At 40.5% G+C, this 16,065-nt stretch overlaps 1 protein-coding gene across 2 annotated transcripts in view; it reads left to right on the top strand.

Moving 5' to 3' along the window:
• Nucleotides 1-16,065, top strand: part of LOC111974739 (cordon-bleu protein-like 1) — a 44,797-nt gene that overhangs the window by 17,683 nt on the left and 11,049 nt on the right. Inside the window, exons 1-3 of one of the 2 annotated variants that reach the window (XM_024002717.2) lie at nucleotides 2,246-2,441; nucleotides 11,370-11,567; nucleotides 14,254-14,461. In XM_024002717.2, the coding sequence (XP_023858485.1) occupies nucleotides 11,470-11,567; nucleotides 14,254-14,461 (306 nt within the window). In that variant the 5' untranslated portion in view covers nucleotides 2,246-2,441; nucleotides 11,370-11,469. Of the gene's footprint in view, nucleotides 1-2,245; nucleotides 2,442-11,369; nucleotides 11,568-14,253; nucleotides 14,462-16,065 lie in introns of those variants that run through there. The other variant, XM_024002709.2, reaches the window with a different exon arrangement.

Raw genomic sequence — 16,065 nt, 5'->3', positions numbered from 1 at the left:
TAAACACAATACCTCAATTACAAAGCAAAAACAGATATTTAGACATTTTTGCAAATGTATAAAAAAAAATACAAAACTGAAATCACATTTACTTATGTATTACTCAGTACTTTGTTGAATCACCTTTGGCAGTGATTAAAGCCTTGAGTCTTCTTGGGTATGACGCTACAAGCTTGGCACATCTGTTTTTGGTGAGTTTCTCCCATTGTTCTCTGCAGATTCTTTCAAGCTCTGTCAGGTTGCACAACTATATTCAGATCTCTCCAGAGATGTTCGATCGGGTCCGGGCTCTGGCTGGGACACTCAAGGACATTTAGAGACTTGTCCTGAAGCCCCTGCTGCGTTGTCTTGGCTGTGTGCTTAGGGTTGTGGTCCTGTTGGAAGGTGCACCTTTACCCTATTCTGAGGTCCTGAGTTCTCTGGAGTAGGTTTCCATCAAGGATCTCTCTGTACTTTGCTCAGTTCATCTTTCTCTTGGTCCTGACTAGTCTCCCTGTCACTGAAAAACATCCCCACAGCATGATGCTGCCACCACCATGCTTCACCGTAGGGATGGTGCCAGGTTTCCTCCAGGCGTGAAGCTTGGCATTAAGGCTAAAGAGTTCAATCTTGGTTTCATCAGACCAGAGAATCTTATTTATCATAATCTGAGAGTTTTTAGGTGCCATTTGGCAAACTCAATGCGGGATTTGAATGACCAATGCACGATAGAAATTTGTAAAAATGTAGTGGCGGTATTATGGGTCATATCTTTTGAACAGTAAGGGCTAGATTCGTTTTCTCTGAGGAAAAGAGGGAGACTTGGATACTTTGGCAACATAACTTGGCTATGAAATGCAGTGGGGAAAGTGAGAGAGTTAAGCGACCCCCCCCCCCCCCCCAGCTCACCAGCTGAAGTAGGATGTGTGTGCCGGGTGTGGCGTGTCCTTCCCACTGCTGAACACGTCTGCGCTGTGCATCTGTGCTGCTAATATGAATTGTGCTTATCACTGAAAAGCTCTCAATCTCTCCAAAAACGATTGTTCAGTCCAATTAGTAGTCCGATTTTAGTCACAGTGAATTTAATCTCGTCTTGTTTTAGTGAACTGAAATAAAACATTTGCTTTTTGTTATAGTTTATTCTGGGTCTATTTAGTCAGTTATAGTCTCGTCAATTGCCACTGAAAAATAGGTGTTGGACGGATATTTTAGTCACTATTTTTGTTGATGAAATGAACACTGCTGTACAGTAGACCCAATCAGGTGGAATGCTCAGCTACCTAGTAACCACTACTGTAACTAACAACATCACTAAGATCATATCATTAAAACCTACCCATGCACACTGCATGTACTTAATCATTTCTGTTTTTCCAATGAGTTTTCTAATACTGTTTACTATTTCACATTTGACCGATTAACCAAAACCAGACAAAGGTTTGATTAAATACAAATGTGGATCAGATGTCGAAAACAAAAGAAAGTTTATTAGAATTGAGACTTGTGGATCCATCAGATCAATAATGCTAAGGTAATGCCAGTAGTTACATAATTAACCGGCCTCATCTCAACAACCCTATGCAAATGAGTACAAGTCAGAGGCTTAAAGCTTAAGTCTTGTCATCTAAGGATATGTTTATCAGACGTCATCAGAAAGCAATCATCTAGACATCATTATAAGATTAGCCTACAAGGAATCCATTCCAAACTCTTGTCTCAGCAACTACAGCACCCTAGGTGAAACATATCTGTGCAGGTGTGCATGTGATCTCATTCGTTGGCAGGCTGGTTTATGGGAGTTAGATCCACACGCACTTGCTGATGTGACTTCAGAATGAGTCACTTCAAAGAAGCAGGGCATGGTGGTAAGTGGTCTGTGTCTTTCGGATAATGAAAAGCAAATGCAAACAAATGAACACCTGATTAAGCGTCCCAGGCATGCTTTTGGACAGGCTCTATAAGGCGGACAGACAGCTAGCGGACACGGTGGTGTGAACTGGAGGATATGAGAGGAAGTTGATCAACATGCTGTGAATGTGATGGATGGCAGGGCTGTGTTGTTTCACCGCCATGCCCGCAGGTTCACGGCTGCAACGCAGTGCGCAGGGAGGTCAAGTAAAGCTGATTAGCCCTGTGCTTATTACTAGCTGTGGGGGAGCTCTCTCTCTCTCTCTCTCTGTTTGAACGGAACTGAATCTCCACCGACACACCATGCTTAAGAGCTTTCTGCGGCTGACAGACGGAGGGGGCCCACTGTGAGGCGATTTAAAATAAAGGAGACTACAGATTTTCTAATATCATGGCCTGGGCGTGGCTTTAAGGTAGACCCGGTCTACTCTGCTCCAGCCGTTTTTTATTATACCTCAGTGGCTCCAACAGGCATATCGTAGCAGAGTCTGTCTTTGAACCCAGGGGAGATGGCAGGTATTTAAGCGGGGATAACTCAACACTGAGGCCAAGAGGTAAGAAGGCGTTACTCGATAATGATTGGTGGAGAGGATCTGTTTTTAGGATGAATGTGTCATGTTCAAACATGTATCCAGCATTGGAAAAAGAGAGTACAAGGTTCACTTGAGGCACTCTAGGTCTGTCTAGATCTTCTTATAGCACCCTGTCTTACTTTTGTTGCATTGTTTATTAACGAATACACTGTTGAAGAGGAACGTAATGGGTAGATGTGCCGTCAGTCTTAGGGTATTACTACTACGATTCTTGAAAGTGCGTCTGCCTAGGTAATAATTTCTTCAAAGACACAATGTGGCCCATGTTATTTGTACTGTCATACAAGAATGTATGATACATTGGTTTGAGTGGATAGTTACTGGTTGTAGTTTGCCATTGATTCAATAGTTTTGCTGAAGTGGGGAGCGTACAGTAGAGTTTCTGTTAACCCTGCAGTGGCATGTGTGAGCCCGTACAGTAGAGACAACAATGAATGTTGTTGGTGGTTTCTTAAAATACACCGGGTGTTGTCCGGAAGAGGGCAGGGAAGCCTGTTTTGCATAGCCACTTTGTTTTGTGCTTTGTACTTCAATCCACCTTTCCCAAGGGACCTTTAGGCTACACACCAACCATTAACTGACTACAACAGTGGGAATGCTTGCTAATCTTCATGCAACAAACCTGAGTTAACGAATCCCGTGTATTTACTGACTGTAACTTCAGCTGGGCAAGACTGACTCTTGTCGGTCACAAGCATAAACAATCTGTTGTTTTTCCCATCAAGTATTAACTATTTTTCCCTCAGCGTTTCCCATTGATTATGGAAACATTTCATGGAAGAGGCTGAAAAGTTATTTCACGGGAACATTCCTATGTTCCAGCTACAATAATGCATGTTGAAATGTAAAGAATTTAGACTCTTATGGTGATGTTATTGTGCCGCCTTTTTATTGCTTCAAKACAAATATAAGAATGGCATATCAGGATATAACTTGTTTTCAAAATGATAACAATCGCTGGAGAGTGTATTTAATACAGGCCAGTAATCATACTGTACTTCACTGTGTGAGTAGTCACGAGTTGGTTGCCTGCTGCTGCCCAGTCCCTTCAGTGGATCCATTTAGAGGAGTGAGTAGCAGCCAGTTAGTAATGGCTCCTCTGTTTTGTAAATGATYCCCAAGCAAAGACTAGGAAGTAGCCTAATCATCAACGGTACAACACTATAACGTCAACTTCTGTGGAATGATTTGGAGTCACATAGTCATTACTGTTGAATTCCTATGGGCTGTGGTCTCTCTCTCTCTCTAACTCTCACATGCGCACACACACAAAGGCATCTCAGGTATTTGAAAATCGGTAGCAGTACCTGGATATTATGCCTTTTGAACTGCTGTTCTATTTGTGCATTGTCTCAGACAATAATGTAAGGAACATGCACGGGCAACAAATGCCTTTTTTCCCTTGATGCTAATCAAGCAGCAGGATAATGAAAATATAATATTCCTTATTGTGTGTTGTCTGGTTATGTTTAGTTCTTACCTTCTTTGGGTAGACTGTATGCAGACTTTCCTGCAGCTGTACAGTACCAGGTGTTAGCAGAGGGAGATTCCACTCAACATCTGTTTTCATATTTCACACTGTAAATCAATTGTTGGCCCCAGACAGACAGCAACTGATGGTTGGCAACGGTACCCTGTGAGTTCATGCCACTACTGTGTGTTATCTGATACACTGGCAACTGGCAAGTACTTAAGAATAGTAAAAGTACTTATCTACCAAGGTAACTTACTGGTAATGGATCAATGTATTGGCTGTATAACTCTATATAGAGTTGAAGTCAGAAGTTTACATACGTCTTAGCCAAATACATTTAAACTGTTTTTCACAATTCCTGACATTTAATCTGAGTAAAAATTCCCTGTCTTAGGTCAATTAGGATCCCCACTTTATATTAAGAATGTGACATGTCAGAATAATAGTAGAGAGAATGATTTATTTCAGCTTTTATTTCTTTCATCACATTCCCAGTGGGTCAGAAGTTTACATACACTCAATTAGTAATTGGTAGCATTGCCTTTAAATTGTTTAACTTGGGTCAAACGTTTTGGGTAGCCTTCCACAAGCTTCCCAGAATAAGTTGGGGGAATGTTGTCCCATTCCTCAGAGCTGGTGTAACTGAGTCAGGTTTGTAGGCATCCTTGCTTGCACACACTTTTTCAGTTCTGCCCACTAATTTTCTATGGGATTGAGACCAGAGGACATTTCTCCAAAAAGTATGATCTTTGTCCCCATGTGCAGTTGCAAACCGTAGTCTGGCTTTTTTATGGCAGTTTTGGAGCAGTGGCTTCTTCCGTGCAGAGCGGACTTTCAGGTTGTCGATATAGGACTTGTTTTACTTTGGATATAGATACTTTTGTACCMGTTTCCTCCAGCATCTTCACAAGGTCCTTTGCTGTTGTTCTGGGATTGATTAGCACTTTTCGCACCGAAGTACGTTCATCTCTAGGAGACAGATCGTGTCTTCTTCCTAAGCGGTATGATGGCTGCGTGGTTCCATGGTGTTTATACTTGCGTACTATTGTTTGTACAGATGAACGTGGTACCTTCAGGCATTTAGAAATTGCTCCCAAGGATGAACCAGACTTGTGGAGGTCTACAATTTTCTTTCTGAGGTCTTGGCGGATTTCTTTTGATTTTCCCATGATGTCAAGCAAAGAGACACTGAGTTTGAAGGTAGGCCTTGAAATACAACCACAGGTACACCTCCAATTGACTCAAATGATGTCAATTAGCCTATCAGAAGRTTCTAAATCCATGACATCATTTTCTGGAACTTTCCAAGCTGTTTAAAGGCATAGTCAACTTACTGTATGTAAACATCTGAGCCACTGGAATTGTGATGCAGTGAATTATAAGTGAAATAATCTGTCTGTAAACAATTGTWGGAAAAATTACTTGTCCTAATTAGATGTCCTAACCGACTTGCCAAAACTATAGTTTGTTAACAAGAAATTTGTGGAGTGGTTGAAGAACAAGTTTTAATGACTCCAACCTAAGTGTATGTAAACTTCGACTTCAACTGTACATACACATGTTCTCAGAAGTGTCTGAATATGGCTACTGAGAAAAGCAGGACTGTTTCATAAACTGAACAATATTATGTTTGTCTTTAAGCACTTTTTACTATTAATTAATGCTATATTGGCACCTGCTTTTTGTTTTCAGAGCCTATAACAGTAACACTGTTTTAACTTGTAGTTAAAATGTCTCTTAAATGTTGTTTCCTTTGTGTGGAAAGAAACMAAATCTTGACATAATTTTGGTGAGGAGATTGTGTCTCATTCCCATAATCACGTTGCCATAAAACTTTGAGACATGAAATCTGGACTTTGTAGCCTAGCCTGGTGTGGACCACTGTAGTGTCTGTGTCTCTTTTAGCTGGGGGCATCTGTTAAAACCTTTTGTCAATAGGGGGAGCTGTTAGCATTTTTTATTTTTTTACATTTCCAAATTAAACTGCCTCGTACTCAATTCTTGCTCGTACAATATGCATATTATTATTACTATTGGATAGAAAACAATCTCTAGTTTCTAAAACCGTTTGAATTATGTCTGTGGGTGAACCAGAACTCTTTCTACAGCGAAAATCATGACAGGACATGCGAAGCTCTGAAAAATAGTCTCTGATCTCGGATCAGTCTTTAAGCTCTGTGTATGCCTATTGGATAGAAATGAACTTTCGACCCCGCCTTCCCTGGATGTCAGTAACCATGCAGAAGTGATGGCGTCTCTACGTGTTTCTCAGAGTTTATAAAACGCAAAATGAGGAGATGTCCCTTCTTTTGACGCTCGCCAGGACGCAAGAGAGACTCAGAATGGCATGCTCAAAGCTCTACGTATTGATCAAATATCCGTCTGTGATTTAATTCGATATAGGTGTTAGAAACCTCATAAGAAAGTTATTTGTCAACCGATTTATATCAGTTTATGCGAGTATATCTTGCTAATTTTCGGAATTTCTTTAGTATTGCGTTTGAGATTTGGACATGTGTGTGCCGTGTAGCTATCGTTAGCTGCTGGTCCGAAGAGTTGAAGAGGTCTGTTTACAGACAAAGCAACGATTCTTTTGGACAAAGGACACTTGCCCAGAGATACTGATGGAAGCTCGTCCAAAAGTAAGAGACTATTTATGATTTGATTCCGGTATTTATGTGGAAAATGTAAACGCAGTTGTCGGCCATTTTTGAGGCAATAGTCTGGCTAGTAACTCACATGTATGTCTAGTAAGTAAATTTTAAAATCTAAATCAGCGGTTGCAATTATAACCATGCATCTTTCATTAGCTGTCCAACCTGTATTTTTTTAGTCAATCTAATCGATAAATAATCCGTTAAACATGAGTGCCTTTCAAGAGATGGCGCGCCAGAATGATGGCCATGTTTGACAGATTACATTGCATAACCACGAATTTGTTGAATGGCTAAATATGCACATTTTGAACAATAACTCTATATGCATTGTGTAATATGATGTTACAGGACTGTCATCTGGAGAATTCTGAGAAGGTTAGTGAAAAAATTTATTATTTTGGTGGCGATAACGTTTATCGCCCCTTTTGCCTTGATTCAATGCGGGGGTGATGTTAGCTCATGTGGTATGCTAATATAACGATATATGTTGTTTTCGCTGTAAAACACTTAGAAAATCTGAAAATATTGTCTGGATTCACAAGATCTGTGTCTTCAATTGCTGTAGGCTGTGTGTATTTTCAGAAATGTTTAGGGATGAGTATTTTGGTAATTGACGTCGGCTCTGTAATTATTCCGGCTGCTTCCAACGCTATTCAGATTGCAGCTGCAATGTAGAAACTGTGATTTATACCTGAAATATGCACATTTTTCAAAAAAAAACATGCTATACCATATATGTTATCAGACTGTCATCTTATGAAGTTGTTTCTTGTTAGTTGGTATATATATCTTTATTTAGTCGAATTAGTGATAGCTACTGATGCAGGAAAAAAATGGGGGAGAAAAAAAGTTGTGTCTTTTGCTATCGTGGTTAGCTAATAGATTTACATATTGTGTCTTCCCTGTAAAACATTTTAAAAATCAGAAATGATGGCTGGATTCACAAGATCTGTATCTTTCATCTGGTGTCTTGGACTTGTGATTTAATGATATTTAGATGCTTGTATTTACTTGTGACGCTATGCTAGGCTATGCTAGTCAGCTTTTTTTACTGTGGGGGGTGCTCCCGGATCCGGGATGAGTACCAAGTAAAAGTTAACAGGATCGGACCCTTTTAATAATTATTCGCCTAAAATGACATACCCAAATCTAACTGCCTGTAACTCAGGCCCTGAAGCAAGGATATGCATATTCTTGGTACCATTTGAAAGGAAACACTTGGAAGTTTGTGGAAATGTGAAAGGAATGTAGGAAAATATAACACAATAGATCTGGTAAAAGATAATACAAAGAAAAAAACCTTCCGTTCTTTTGTATTTTTTTGTACCATCTTTGAAATGCAAGAGAAAGGTCATCATGTATTATTCCAGCCCGGCTGCAATTTAGATTTTGGCCCCTAGATGGCAGCAGTGTATGTGCACAGTTTTAGACTGATCCAATGAACTATTGTATTTCTGTTCAAAATGTTGTATCAAGACTGCCCAAATGTGCCTAATTGGTTTATTAATAACTTTAAGTTCATAACTGTGCACTCTCCTAAAACAATATCATGGTATTATTTCACTGTAATAGCTACTGTAAATTGGACAGTGCAGTTAGATTAACAAGAATGTAAGCTTTCTACCAATATCAGATATGTCTATGTCCTAGGAAATSTTCTTGTTACTTACAACCTCATCCCCCGCGGGACGGTTGAGCTAAGTTATTTCTCTTTAATCATTCAAGGGGTTGTTCAGTGGGGAGTAACACAGTCGACAAAGCTGCATAACCTGTAGCCTATGGAATTTCTTCAGAGGGCACCACTTACTCTGAAAATAGGAATTTTTGCAATTTCTTAACTTGATGGGCCCAGGCCCACTAAACCCTGACTTGATTAGTTTCTTTGGGGGAGTTCTATTTAAGTGATAATGCCCAAGAAGCCGGTGTTTGAAGGATATATTAGCACAGTTGTCTGTCCCGGGCCGGCAAACCATGTCCTCCAAACACCGCCTTCGAGGACATTATCACTATATACAAGGGGTTACCAACATATTCACATAATGGTGGACATATTTTCAGAAACATTATTTTGATGCATTTATTCATACCGTTTCGTCCTTCCACAAAATATAGTCCCGGCACACATCCAAGGTTTCTACCCAAGCCGGCTGGTCGTTCTTTCGGTTCAGTTGCAAGAGACYCGACCCAGTCGTTAAGTCTATTTGTTCTGTCGTTTGTTCTAAATGTTCCATTGCAATACTGGCTGGCAACGTTCTTATCCCTTGCTTGCTAGCTAGCCAACTACGGCTAACTTACAGTCACGTCAAACAGTGCAGCGAGAATAACAGTAGCTGCATTTGCGTTTGCTTAAGCTGTTTTCTAGTAATATTTATTTAGATACATCTACAGTGCGAAATATGAAAACAGATGTTGAGTGGAATCTCCCTCTGCTAACATCTGGTACTGTACAGCTGCAGGAGGGTCTGCATATGGTCTACCCAAAGAAGGTAAGAACTAAACATAACCAGACAACACACAATAAGGAATATTATATTTTCATTATCCTGCTGCTTGATTAGCATCAAGGGAAATGCCATCAAAAAAGGCATTTGTTGTCCGTGCATGTTCCTTACGTTATTGTCTYAGACAATGCACCAGTAGGATGCCATAGCCTAATGTCTCTAAATGTGTTAAATGTATAGATTATTTTAGTTAAGCATGATTTGCATTTCTCATACTGTAGTGTAAAGTATCCCTCTTTGAAGGACAAAGTGTGTGACCTTTTATCAAGAAATGTCTTCCTTTTAAAATACATGCATGTGTTCTTTGGCTGACTGTGTTAGCAGTTGTGGTCAGGTTGGAATTAATCTGGCTGTACAGTGATGCACATTTCCAATCCAACCTAAAGAAAAAATGGTTTAGACAAAAATGGTTTACACTCTCCCCAGGGAACCCAGTCAGTTTAATGATGATGTAATTTGGATAAATAATGTATCCAATCATTAAATTGATTGGGATTGGCTACACATTTCTGGTGACAGATGGTCAGACTTTTCTCGCCACAGAATCTTAAAGGTCCAATGCAGCCTTTTTTTTCTTAGTATCAAATAATTTCTGGGTAACAATTAAGTACCTTACTGTGATTTGTTTTCATTAAAATGGTCTTAGCAAATGGCAATTTCTCAAGCAAGAATTTTGCTAGGACTGGTCTGAGTTTTGCTAGAGTGGTCTGAGTGGGGAGGGGAAAACGGAAAATTAGTTGTTATTGGCAGAGAGGTTTGGAACTATCTTTCTTATTGGTCGATTTAACTAATTTACTACACYGTGATGTCACCATGGAAGGCCAAAACTTCATCCCACCAAAAAAGCTGTCTTCAAACAGCTCTTACACAATTTTACAGTATTATTCCAACCTCATAGTGTGGTGTGTGTGTATAAACTCAGCAYAAAAAGAAACGTCCTCTCACTGTCAACTGTGTTTATTTTCAGCAAACTTAACATGTGGAAATATTTGTATGAACATAACAAGATTCAACAACTGAGACATAAACTGAACAAGTTCCACAGACATGTGKCTAACAGAAATTGAATAATGTGTCCCTGAACAAAGGGGGGGGAGTCAAAATCAAAAGTAACAGTCAGTATCTGGTGTGGCCACCAGCTGCATTAAGTACTGCAGTGCATCTCCTCCTCATGGACTGCAGAAGATTTGACAGTTCTTGCTATGAGATGATACCCCACTCTTCCACCAAGGCACCTGCAAGTTCCCGTACATTTCTGGGTGGAATGGCCCTAGGCCTCACCCTCCGATCCAACAGGTCTCAGACGTACTCAATGGGATTGAGATCCGGGCTCTTCGCTGGACATGGCAGAACACTGACATTAATTGCCTACCGTCTGTAAGCTGTTAGTGTGTTATCGACTGTTCCACAGGTGCATGTTCATTAATTGTTTATGGTTCATTGAACAAGCATGGGAGACGGTGTTTAAAGCCTTTACAATGAAGATCTGTGAAGTTATTTGGATTTTTAAGAATTATCTTTGAAAGACAGGGTCCTGAAAAAGGGACGTTTATATAAAACACAGGAAAATCTACTTTTTGTCTGCACTGCCACATATCCTAATAATAATAATAATAATAATAATAATAATAGCTCATTCAGTGATTAGAGGGGAGATTGTGTTGGTTTTAAAAGACAACAGTAAAGCAAACAGAGACGTGGGCAGCGTTTACACAGGCAGCTCAATTTTGATTATTTTCCCACTAATTGGTCATTTGACCAATCCGATCGGCTCTTTGTGTAAAGACAGCCTTAGCTCACAATGCTCCACCTTTAATTTTCTGTTTCAAATGTGTTATCCTTGCCTATGTTGCACTGTCCTCAAGCCGAATGGATAATCAATCAATCACACTTGAGTGTCTTGTGACTTGTTTGCAAATGGAACCCAAGCTCTTTCATCTAATAGCTGCTTACTTTAAGTTGGGAAGGAATTGTTCCGTTCATGCTATTTCATGCAGTGCCATAACATAATCATGTCCGATGGAATTTCGTTTTTTGATCTATTGTGGATGGTTAAAAAKAAAATCCTGACAAATATTACCCAGAGCCCCTGCACCATATTTTTCTACCAGTTAAATGTTACCTACATATGGGTGCCATCAGGGAAACGTGTTTTTACGTCGTATTGTTTCTGACCGCAACAGGCTGATAATATAATATTAAGAGTTGAAATGATTGTGTGAGGCTCATCTTGTCCCTTTGCTTTTCCTACCGGCAGAGTGTCAACCAAAAGCAAGGCCCCGTCTCCCCCAGTATCAGTGAAGGGACTGGATGGTGCAGGCCTCTCCCAGAGACACTCTGTATCAGCATTTCCTCTGATGACCATGGACCAGAAGGAGAACCTACTTGAACAGGACCTGACTCTGGTTGTGGTTCTGCCAGGCGGAGTGGAGAAGACAGCCACTGTCCATGGCAGGTGAGACTAGGTCTTCTCAAATGGCACCCTATTCCCTACTTAGTGCCTGKGTCATTCCACCAATGTTGTATTTATTATGGATCCCCCATTAGCTGTTGCCAAGGCAGCAGCTACTCTTCCTGGGGTCCAGCAAAATTTAAGGCAGTTTATAAAATGTAAAAAACATTACAATACATTCACAGATTTCACAACACACTGTGTGCCCTCAGGCCCCTACTCCACCACTACCACATATCTACAGTACTAAATCCATGTGTGTGTATAGTGCGTATGTTATCATGTGTGTATGCATGTGTCAGTGCCTATGTTTGTGTTGATTCACAATCCCCGCTGTTCCATAAGGTATTTTTTTTTAATCAGTTCTTTTTTTTAAATCTAATTTTATGGCTTGCATCAGTTACTTGATGTGGAATAGAGTTTCATGTAGTCATGGCTCTATGTAGTACTGTGTGTCTGGACTTGGGGACCGTGTCTGTGGAGTTAAAGACTATCTGTAATGAAATAAATATAGTTTCAACAAACATTGGCCTGGGTTGAGTTTACAACAAGCACACTTGGCAGAGTGAGAGTCAGTAGCAGAGGAGTGCATAGGCCATAAGTGTTTGTGCTGGTTCAAGTAGAACCACTACTGCTAGAAGCTGCTCCTTAACACAGATCTAGGATCTTGTGGGGTATGCATGGGTGTCCAAGCTGTGTGCCAGTAGTTTAGACAGACTAATTCGTTGCCTTTTGAGTAGTGTAACTTGGTGGGAAAAAAACMGTTTTGTTTTCACCTAATGTTTACATTCTGTCACATGTTCAACTTCATAAAAACAAGTTTTCCCATCTCAATTGCCCACTAAGTGCCAAATAAAGTAACAGGGTTGACATCATCTTAAATCTGTTAGAAATCCCCTTGTGACAGGGGGATTGAAGCTTGTTGTGTGAAACAGGGAGGGGCAATTGAATGCAAGCTTCACAACGTTATTTTTGTAAAAAAATGTCCAGCCTGTCTGTCTATCGGTAACAGGGTTGACATATTATGCTCGAACCACTCAGTTTTCTGTTTTCCAACCCAAAACCCCAGAAAATAGCCCAAAAGAGTAGAACCAGCTCACCTGCTTTTACACTATGATTTGACTATTCAAATATTTTACAAGGAATAGTTCCACCATCTTAAAACAAGCTTCAGAAATTACTTTGTCAAAGAAACAAAAATAACTACGGCTTCACAATGATGGGGAAAGCTTGGAGACATGTTGGGGTTAAGTGGGTTAACATTTTAAATGAAGTCACAGAGGATGTTGCTGAATCTTGGCACTTGAGCAAGTCTTTATTCATATCAAAAATCGGATTTATTGAATTTTCCATGTGGTCTAAATTAAAGGTCACTTAATTTAGTGTAAGACTTTTATAATTGTATATTTGTGCACAATTTCTACTTAAAATCTCAAAAGTCACTAATTTTGTGGAATGACTTGCCTATGGGCCTTGGTCAAAAGAAGTGCAGTAAATAGATAAAGGAAGTGTCTCATGGTGACTAAACACCAACACACTGCTCCCAACGTTCCCTCCTTGGTAAGACCTCCAGGACATCCCATGATTCCAAGATGAAGCATGATCTAAATGCATTTTGACCAATTCTTATGCGAGTCATATATTCCAAAACAAATATTTGATTCATATTAATTTTTGGTATACGATTACACAAATCCTTCTACCATAACGTGATCTTTCCAAGGCTCTAATTGAATGTAGCATTTCTTTGAGTCAGATATTGTAGTTGGTGCAGTAAAAGCTTTGGTTTTGGTTAACAATACTTGCACCATTAAATGCACTAAAAAGTTGCATAATGTGGCTGGTTCCTTTTCACTTGCTAAGGTAGAATAATGTTATTTGTGTTTTCAGCACAGTTATTATGGTAGAACTTAGATTACGTTTTGATACAAGCCCACTGCACATACATCTCGTGAAAGTTAGTCTTATGAAGTCTGGTCTGTGGCGCTTTCATCCACACCAATTCAGCTGAGACCAAAACGCCTAATCAGACAAACATGAGATGAATATCTTACGGTCAAAAGGGCTTCGTTGTTTTTCAGAACAAGGACTTTGTGTCCTGCTATGAAACTACAGACCCACACTGTTCACTCTCCATCAAGTTTACTCAAGATATTATTATTCTAGTTTTGCAAGACTCAAACGCACTCCGTTGGTATATTTTGCCCTCTGCCCTCTCAAGCTATAATCGAGACCAACTTTAATATAAAAGGATTAAGCATCTAATTCTTCAACCTCTTTTCATTGACAGAGTACAGTGAACTAATTATGATAATAATTTAACTTTTGGCATTATATTTGCAGAAACCCTCCCAAGGCCTAGAATTTGGAAAATGCTGCATAGCCTTGCGCAGATATTGTTGCTAAAGAGTTTTCCAGACCACCAACAGTTGTGTATGAAGCAAAAACTGATGGCTCCTTATGCTACATTTTATCACTGTGAAAAAGTTGTGTGATAATGCATTACTATAATGTAGAGTGTAAAACGTATTCTGTGATGGCATCTACTTTTGTGATAGTAGTTTCTCCTTGGCATTTGCAATTTCCACACACCAACAGTTCTGTGTTTTCTCTGTGGATATAAAACACACAACCTTTTATCCTTAGCTCGGTTGATTTATTACTTCTAACTTGTGTCTCTGTTTTTCAGCAAGCCCATGATGGATTTGTTAGTGATGCTTTGTGCCAAGTACCACCTGAATCCATCAGGCTATATTATAGAGCTCGTCACCACCAACAGAAACCCAATCAAGTTCAAACCCAACACTCTGATCGGGGCCCTGGAGGCAGAGAAGGTTCTGCTCAAGCCCAAAGGAATGGAGGACAAGATTAAGAAGCCAATTCCTCAGATGCCAGAGGTACGCGTGAGAAATCTCAGTGGTAGAAATGTACTAGTTATAAAAGATTTATCTGAGAGTTGTTCCCTCAACTTGGGTATTTACTGTAATTAATAATGGCTGTATCTTGTAGTATATTTTTTCTGTGAGTATAGATCATATATATATACTCAGCAAAAAAAAGAAACGTCCTCTCACTGTCAACTGCGTTTATTTTCAGAAAAATGTACGTGTAAATATTTGTATGAACATAACAAGATTCAACAACAGACATAAACTGAACAAGTTCCACAGACATGTGACAAATGGTGGGGCGGTCAAAATCAAAAGTAACAGTCAGTATCTGGTGTGGCCACCAGCGTCATTAAGTACTGCAGTGCATCTCCTCCTCATGGACTGCAGCGGATTTGACAGTTCTTGCTGTGAGATGTTACCCCACTCTTCCACCAAGGCACCTGCAAGCCCTCACCCTCCGATCCAAATCCAACAGGTCCCAGACGTGCTCAATGGGATTGATATCCGGGCTCTTCGCTGGCCATGGCAGAACACTGACATTCCTGTCTTGCAGGAAATCACGCACAGAACGAGCAGTATGGCTGGTGTCATTGTCATGCTGGAGGGTCATGTCAGGATGAGCCTGCAGGAAGGGTAGCACATGAGGGAGGAGGAGGTCTTCCCTGTAATGCACACCGTTGAGATTGCCTGCAATGACAACAAGCTCAGTCCGATGATGCTGTGACACACCGCCCCAGACCATGACGCACCCTCCACCTCCAAATTGATCCCGCTCCAGAGTACAGGCGTGTAACGCTCAATCCTTTGACAATAAACGCGAATCTAACCATCACCCCTGGTGAGACAAAACCGCGACTCGTCAGTGAAGAGCACTTTTTGCCTGTCCTGTCTGGTCCAGCGATGGTGGGTTTGTGCCCATAGGCGGCGTTACCGGTGATGTCTGGTGAGGACCTGCCTTACAACAGGCCTACAAGCCCTCAGTCCAGCCTCTCTCAGCCTATTGCGGACAGCCTGAGCACTGATGGAGGGAATGTGCGTTCCTGGTGTAACTTTGGCAGTTGTTGTTGCCATCCTGTACCTGTCACGCAGGTGTGATGTTCGGATGTACCGATCCTGTGCAGGTGTTGTTACACGTGGTCTGTCACTGCGAGGACGATCAGCTGTCCGTTGTCTTCCTGTAGCACTGTCTTAAGCGTCTCACAGTATAGACATTGCAATTTATTGCCCTGGCCTCATCTGCAGTCTCATGCCTCCTTGCAGCATGCCTAAGGCACGTTCACGCAGATGAGCAGGGACCTTGGGCATCTTTCTTTTGGTGTTATTCAGTCAGTAGAACCGCCTCTTTAGTGTCCTACGTTTTTATAACTGTGACCTTAATTGTCTACCGTCTGTAAGCTGTTAGTGTCTTAACCACCGTTCCAGAGGTGTATGTTCATTAATTGTTTATAGTTCATTGAACAAGCATGGGAGACAGTGTTTAAACCCTTTACAATGAAGATCTGTGAAGTTATTTGGATTTTTAAGAATTATCTTTGAAAGACAGGGTCCTGAAAAAGGGACGTTTCTTTTTTTGCTGAGTTTATATATACACACACACACACACACACACA

The sequence above is a fragment of the Salvelinus sp. IW2-2015 genome, linkage group LG2 (assembly GCF_002910315.2).
Source record: "Salvelinus sp. IW2-2015 linkage group LG2, ASM291031v2, whole genome shotgun sequence".
Classification (NCBI taxonomy): domain Eukaryota; kingdom Metazoa; phylum Chordata; class Actinopteri; order Salmoniformes; family Salmonidae; genus Salvelinus; species Salvelinus sp. IW2-2015.
The sequence above is the reverse complement of the archived record's forward strand: the minus strand, read 5'-3'. Positions and strand labels throughout refer to the sequence as shown.